General features: G+C 36.3%; 1 protein-coding gene across 1 annotated transcript; it reads right to left on the reverse strand.

Annotated features, from left to right (window-relative positions):
- Window positions 1-3861: 3861 nt before the first annotated feature.
- LOC123555373 (neurotensin receptor type 1-like) lies at window positions 3862-6651 on the reverse strand. Its single transcript, XM_045346014.2, has one exon. It carries the CDS (start codon window positions 5914-5916, stop codon window positions 4744-4746), a length of 1173 nt encoding a protein of 390 aa, XP_045201949.2. The 5' UTR covers window positions 5917-6651; the 3' UTR covers window positions 3862-4743.
- Window positions 6652-8520: the final 1869 nt, after the last annotated feature.

Genomic DNA, 8520 nt, shown 5'->3' on the forward strand with positions numbered 1-8520 from the left:
GTAAATTCCACTTTAAATTTGTTCTTTTAATATGCAGATTTCGGGGAGCATCCATCGGTTTTACCGATATTTATAAACTGAATTGTCTGAGAAAGGAATTACTGTTATCCCATTTAATAAAGTTTTACAATATTTGTCAGAAGCCAGTGAAGAACAATAAATTCACTGAAATATCAGTGGTTGCTTATTATTTTATCAAATACTATGAAGAGACATATTTGTCTCACAATCAAGTCAATTGACATTTATTGCTTTATTAGCCATAAATACTAGACACAATTTATGAAGGTATTTCGCCGACATAATGTGAACTCCAGTGTTTAAGAATAATTCGGAGCTATATATACGAATAAGTAAATAATGAAATAGCAAATATTTTAATGACTGCAATTCGGCTCTTTTAGTGTTATTCATGTCCATACAAATATTGGATTGGTTAAGAAATCTAGCAGTTGTCCTGATATTTCTTAAACAAAGTGTAATAATTAAACATCATTGAGCGAAATAATACAATTTCTCACGATCACTAAACGACCTTTAAGACTTAAGAGATTCACCTTGCGGGCATTACCTTTATTTACACTGCCCCGTGTCTTTAGAGCATTACATGTTGAGAGTAAGAGTGAGGTTGGGGCGCACCATAAAGTGGTTTAAGCTCCCCAGTGGTGTTTTTGCCAATGGCCGTTCCAAGGCGGTGCCCCACTGTGTTTTGTTTTGTCCTCGTGTTTGCTTTGTATGCGAGTGTATGTGTTTGTAGTGTGCACGTTTGTGTGCTGTGGGTTTTGTTTTGGGGAGGCTGCGTATTTGGAACACTTCATTCTCTGTTTGAAATTTGTCCTTGTTTTTTTTCTTAGTTTATATAAATTGAGGTATCTAAAAGTAAATTAGTACTAACGGCTAATGTCTATGTGGAAAATAAGTTGAACATGCGCGATCCAGCCAATTTTCTCAGAGGGGGGTCCGACCGAACCCTCACCATGACAAATACGTGTCTTTATACACTAAATTATTTGAGGTGACTTTTATGGATGCTAGCCGTTTACATGTACAGGGTTGCCAATACGTTTTTGTTGAACAGGCTGAAGTAGAAAAGTAGCCGACCAGCTAGGCCCCCCACCACCCCCGGAAAATTTTGAAATTCAGCGCTTCATTTCCTACATTCTGAGGCATTTTAGGAGCATTTAAGGATGCCTTTTCCACTGCAATTTTATATACAATATACCCCTTATTTTAAAATAAGATCGAATTCTGTGTTTCCGTTTTGAATTTAGCTTACTTCATTCAAAAATAACCTTGGGGCAGACGTAAAACCTACCTAAATTTCTTCCACGATATGTAATCTAAAGAGTGAAAGCAAAATAAAGAACTTTTACCGCATGTAGCTCAATATTTTTAAAGATGTGTAACTCTGGAGCCTCGTAACCGCCTAAACAGTTACCCTCGAGACCGGAAATTCCCATCTGAACCTACAACCAGTGAAAGAATCTTATATTCTTGAGTGAACAGTGCCGAGCCTCATTATGTTCGATGGTATTTAACATAGTCTTGGCCCTTGATTCATGAAACTGTATAATGTTTTGGCCACTTTTCTTATTTTTAGGTGGATTTCCACACCCAATCTTACCAGAGTGATCAGTGCCAGACCTCTATGTGCATATTGTCCGCATGTTCCGGCTCAGTAATTTTCAGTGGAGTAAAATTTATTTTTAACATTAATTCAAACATATTCGAGATATTCTTAAATATTTAAATTTCTGATAGATTTCATTATGTATTTTGTGATATCCTTCAATGATTTTAAAATATCATTAAAACATGAAGAACCTGAAAAAGTATTCGTATTTAGAGGAGTCAAATACAAGTATATTGTGATATGAGCCGTGCCACGGGAAAACCAACATAGTGGGTATGCGACCAGCATGGATCCAGACCAGCCTGCGCATCCGCGCAGTCTGGTCAGGATCCATGCTGTTCGCTAATAGTTTCTCCAATTCCAATAGGCTTTAAAAGCGAACAGCATGGAGCCTGACCAGACTGCGCGGATGCGCAGGCTGGTCTGGATCCATGCTGGTCGCATACCCACTATGTTGGTTTTCTCATGGCACAGCTCATATCCTGTAATCATCTTATAAAATACTGTTGCAGCCAATGAGTCCACAAGCGACATATCAGGTGAGTACAGACAACCGGTGATCACTGACGAAAGACCAGGAGGAGGCTACTTGGAAAATTAATATACGACAATAGACGGTCTTTACAGGCGTATGCTAATCGGTCGGTGCTCAACTGTAAATGCCTTCTCGGACTACAGTATTCTCAGGATTGTTTTTGGACTTGAAGGAATTAAAAATACCTAACCAGTGGGAAAACAAATAAGATTCTCTAAAAATTGACAGCTTTTATTTTAATATTGCCCTAACACGAATGACTTGAAAATTCGAAGAAATAAAGAATAATCAATCCAAAGAAATATGCGATACTAGAATAATAAAACAGAAGGTTCCGTGATGAACCAAAACAAAAACGCTCGAACAGGGATACCTGTGACCGACCAGAAAATTAAACTAGAAAAATTCAATATGTGCTTTCTGGTGAATGGAACAATTACGAAAACAGCAAAATACCTCTGCTAAAGGTACGAATTTATTGCTAAAAGAGACACTTAGAAATTACTACAAAAGTCTGTTAAAAATTTTATCCCAAAGAATTCTAAGTGCGAAAAACTGATGAAAAATGCTGTTAAAATTTACTAAAACAGCGACGTACTATATATCTTCACTGGGTCCTTTTAAAAAAATCTAAGGAGCTAAAATTATGCAGCTAAATTCGTTCCAAAACAAAGCAGAAGTCCCTCTACAGAGGCCAGTCAAGGGTGTATATATATATATATGCTCACTGCACACAAAAGCTCGTGGGCATGCAAGCAATGTGTGCAGGGTGCCTAAGGGTTGTCCGCAACTGCGTGCAGATGCTCACATCATACTAAAATCTATTTCTCAAACAATGGACTAGTTAAGTGCATGTTTAATACATAAGCTATTTGCTGTTACCTTCAAATTTCTATTTTAAAATTGCTTCTAATCTCTTTAAATAATTTAAGCGCAGAGAATTTTATAAACCAATAAATTATAGATATCAAACAATATTGAACAAGTAGTAAAACGGCATCCCATATGTATCGCTTGATCAACTGAACGTAAATAATATGACCAATAAAACTATGACTGATTGTACTTAAAGCATGTCAATACGAAACAATTTCGATACTATTAAAGTGAATTATCATATTAGATATTTGTACATGTTTCAGTGCAATGCCGAACTATTTGTGACAGAGCAAATAAGACCACATATAAAAGCTATTAGAAGGCAAAGAATAAAAACCCTTTTATTTCATGTATTCAGTGGGTTTAATTTAAAATTTCCTGTTATACATGCGCATTGTCATTACTTGACAATCTAATAAAGAAATGACTACAAATGGGTATCTCATCGTTTGAGGCTGTGACAACATTTAAATATAGTCCCCTGTAACGGATAATAAGCGAGATCTTTAAGATATGGTGCTCGGTAATACTGGTATAATTTCAATAAAACATTGCACGATGATAAATAAATAAAATGAGCCGTGCCATGGGAAAACCAACATAGTGGGTGTGCGACCAGCATGGATCCAGACCAGCCTGCGCATCCGCGCAGTCTGGTCAGGATCCATGCTGTTCGCTAACAGTTTCTCCAATTCCAATAGGCTTTAAAAGCGAACAGCATGGAGCCTGACCAGACTGCGCGGATGCGCAGGCTGGTCTGGATCCATGCTGGTCGCACACCCACTATGTTGGTTTTCTCATGACACGGCTCAAATATTATTGTTGATACCGCTTTCATTTAAAATAAATTTTATACAGCAATCATATTCTAGTTAACAAGCTTTACAAAATTCTCAAGTGGCTGTTGTTAATTCAATAGTGAGAAGTATATAAATACTTTAAATTATGATGTGGCAAATATTTATGAAGAAAGAAAACAAAGAAAAACTGTTCAGTATTATTATGTCTCCCACCACACAGTGGTGTGGGAGACATATTGATTTACTCCAGTCTGTGTGTGTGTGTGTCTGTGTGTGTGTCTGTCACAAAGCTTAGTCAAACATTTCTCATCCGATTTTCACCACACTTGAACAAAATGTGTTTGACCATGAGACCTCGGCCAAGTTTGATAACTAGCCAAATCGGTCTAGGCGTATTGGAGTTATGGCCCTTGAATTACCAAAAATCGGCCTTTTTACTCTTGTCCGCACTCTTAAGTCAAACATTTCTAATTCGATCTTCACCAAACTTGAATAAAATGTGTTTGACCATGAGACCTCGGCCAAGTTCGATAACTAGCCAAATCGGTCCAAGCATTTTGGAGTTTGAAGGTCCAAGCCTTTGAATTACCGAAAAATCCGCCTTTTTACTCTTGTCCGCTCTCTAAGTCGAACATTTCGATAACTAGTCAAATCCGCCCAGGCACTTTTGAATTATGGCCCTTGAATTACGGTTTGGATCCACTTGTCCAGACCATTTATTTGGATCCACTCGTCTAAACCATCTAGAGAAACTTGACATTTTTTCTTAGGGGCAGTTGTGGGAGATATGCGCTTTTCTCAAAAGCATCTCTAGTTTAAATAAAATTTAGAAGTTACACAATATCCTGTATTTTAACAAGCAGTAAAATTAAAAAAAACACTTAAGTTCTACACTTTCATAATTCCGTTTCTCCTGATTTTTGTTTAATGACTGCAATTTTATGGTTTCTCAGGAATATACTTTTTAATTCGTTTCTGAATCTTGGACCAGTTAAACAGTACAAAAAGAAATGAATAGCATTGTTAATATATTGTAACATATTTACAACAGCCCACCAGAAATTGTACCAGGCTATTTGTTCCTGTGTTTTGTCCGGAAACCAGTATTCCTCACCAATCAAAAATGCCTGAATTGGTGACGTGGTTATAAGAAACACACAATTAACTGTCAACAACATAGCGGTAAGAGAAGAAATTCTCCGAATCGGAGACTGTCTTTTTAATTGTGACGTCTGTCGTGACGTTTGCCGTGATGTCACGTGCGACGTTTGTGTTGATGCGATTTGTGGAGTCACTTCATTTGTTGGAGTTGTATCTTGCATTGTCATCGACTGAATGGCCATATCTGAATGATCCTCATTTGTTAAAGGACTGTCCGATTTTCTGGAAGTACGATAGAAATTGTTGTGTTTATCCAATTTTCTTTGAGAGCTGATCATTTCAAAGATTATTTTGATATTGCAGGCAATCATGATGGCAAATGGAATTAAACAGAATGTTGAGAAGTCAATCCATGGCCAAATATATCGGAGGAAACTTTCCGCTGCTTCGCTTTTGCCGTCACATCGAAATTCCCACGTATTGACCAGACCTAGATTCCAGAAGAAGTGCATATTCTTTAAAACCAGAAAAAGAAAAATGGCACCAATAACACAAAATGACCTTTTCAAAGAGCATAATAGTTTCGCCTTGAAAGGAATTGACACAGACAAACATCTGTCTACTGTAACTGAAACAAGTACCCATACTGTAAAGTCAAGGGACACATACACCAGGAAAGTATGTATTTTACATGAAGCATCCGATAAGTGTCTAACATCAACATCGAAGGCCCTTCTTATCCAATATCGTAGTAAACCGGTGTACAAGGTGAATAAATCACCAAAACTGAGGCAAGTCAAATAAAACATTGTCGTTGAACAGCGTAACTTTGGTCGTAGAAGTACTAGAATAGAAATAAAATTTCCGAAAGTTCCGACGACAATTAGTATCGGTGATCCATATATCCATAGGTAATTTCCAAAATTGTACTGTCCGAACTCCTCCAGGTCTGTCTTAGATTTATTCATGATTACATCAGTAACAATTTAACACTGTCTTTTAATACTACATTGCTAAAAACGAACAGTAATTTTTCAGGGACCTACACCTATCAAATTCACCACTCAATGTCATAATAAACTGTCCACTTACTTCGCATAGTAAACCACTCCATTTTAATGCGGCGCGATAACATACCGCAAAATACGTTGGTTATTTTCAATGCGATGGCTTATATTCAGGGATTAGTGTACTCAGTTTGTCTGTAGAATATTGTTTATTGTTAATACAGTGCAGTGGTTACAAAGAAAACTGACTTTGTTGTTTTCATTTGAAATAAATTCCATCCATTGCTCTTAATCAGTCCGTCTTTAAAAAAAAAAACTCCGAACATCCATATATTTTTCATACCATTATACCACTTTAGTAAGTTCCAACTCTTATCTGTGCCGTTTAAATCTCTTCTTGCTGATAGAATGGTCACTTGAACAAAATAACCTAATAAACTGTTCTCATTAGCACTTAACCGATATACATTTCCATTTGTTTATATTTATCTTACACATTTGTGGCATTCGTTATGTTCCAAGTGTCCGTTCGTTTATTTATTTTAGTGTTACGTAAACAGTTCCTGCTAACTGAGTCAACATAAATGCTCTTAAAATGAGACATAAAGTTATCATTTATGATTTCATGAGTTCGCGCGTGCCCACTGGCGCAATAAAACTTTAAAATCGTGCCGTCAAGTAAGTTTTATTTTCACATTATTACCTCTGTAGTCTCAAGAGTGGATAATAAAGTCGGCTTGTCGAAACTTTATAGGACTTATTCGTTGTTGACAAATATAAAACGTGCTGTATTCTCCTATAAGGCAGGTTGAATCTATAGTTATCTCCATTTATAACAATGTTTTAAAATACGCGTTATCAGACATGTGGATTAAAATATTTGGTACACTAGGCCAGCATTTTTTTTAATTTTCTGGTTTACGGGAGATTTTTCAAATAATTTGGGTCGTGTGTGTGTGTGTGGGGGGGGGGGGGGGGGGGGGGGGGGGGGGTAACAGCGTGAAGGTCATTTTTCGTATGTGATTATTCCTAATGTTGAGCTTTAGGTGCTGTAATTTCTACTCAGATCCTGCTTGTTTACAATACTTGTTATATCTGCCAACTTATTTCAAAGATTATTGTCTGTTAACTTGTGTATTTTTATTTAATTTCACACAATTTACATTCATGCAGGCCGCCATTTTTCATGCGTCTACTGATCTTAATCAAAAACCTCTACCTTACAGTTAAACTGTTATTTTTAGCAGCAGCAATTATGGACGGTCGGCGGGTAAAATGAAAATAAAAGAACTGAAAATGACTTTTATTTTTATTTTGTTTTGTCAAAAAATAGGGTCGGCGCTCCCGTAAACCAGAAAATTAAAAAACGCTGGCCATATAGACCTATTTTATTGCTTGAATATAGCAGTGTATTTGAATTCTATGCACTTAAAGGAGAACTTCACTATTTTAAGAATTCAAATAAAATTCGTATAGAAAAATATTATTTTGCTTCACTGTAACAAGTGGCGTCTTTTAAAGTTCCGCCATACTTGACCTCTGTGTTGTTGATGGGTCGGTGTCATATCTCAGTTCAATCTTTATGTATATAAGAGTTCTGCTTAAACCGATGCTAGGCGACCTCAGTGATAAATGTTGCAGATATCATTACATCTGTTTTTATTTAACTTGGTTGCATTCTTTGCCTCTATAATATTTTGATTGCAAAAGTACCTTCGAGAGTATGATCAGTCTTTCAATACAAATACGTTGCCATTCAGTCATGATAACAGACCATTTAGTTTAAGTGACCTGTGCGGTTTGTTGTTCCTTTTTATGCTGCCTTTAATTTTGTATTTTATTTCAAATGTAACGTGCTTGCGAATTATTCATATTAACATTTGCAAAAGTAATTTCAGTCGATGTTTTGTGTGTTTGCTTCGTGGTGGTAGTTTTATGAAAACTAGAGTTTATCTTGTGTCAGTAATGCACGCTTTACTCAGCATTTCTGTTTGAACATTATGATGGCAACAGTTTTTGAATGAGCTTATTACTGATAAAACGAGAACTGTCGCAGAGTGACGAATAATATCCGCACAATACGGCCTTGTTACAAAAGTACGGCACATTTTAAGTTAGAAAGGGGCCATGACTACGTCATAAAATTGGTGGTTTGTAGCCTAAGTCCATCTTCACCTGTATTTTATGATGTTACACCAGGTGTTACACAGGTCCTGTGCACCAAAACCTATTCAAATCTGTCATGCCTTTCATGGGTTATTGTCCGGAAACCAGGAGTTTGGCAACTTTTAAGTTGGAAAAAGGGACCATGTAACTATGTAACAAGAAATATCTTTAAAAAGATGGTCGGCGAATTGTAATAAGGAAAGAAGTTTATGAATTTTTCATCTAACATTCATCTTTTATCTAACATTTTCAAATTGCAAAACTAAACACCGCACTTTAACAATTTAAATGGTTCTCTTTTAATTTTTCGCAAAGGTTTCGTAGGGTTGTAATTTTGTTTCGTTTATCCTTAGACAAATAATTACAGCAGTAGTTTGATGAAGATTCATGAAGCGGTTC

Source organism: Mercenaria mercenaria, chromosome 7, assembly GCF_021730395.1.
Source record: "Mercenaria mercenaria strain notata chromosome 7, MADL_Memer_1, whole genome shotgun sequence".
Taxonomy (NCBI): Eukaryota; Metazoa; Mollusca; class Bivalvia; order Venerida; family Veneridae; genus Mercenaria; species Mercenaria mercenaria.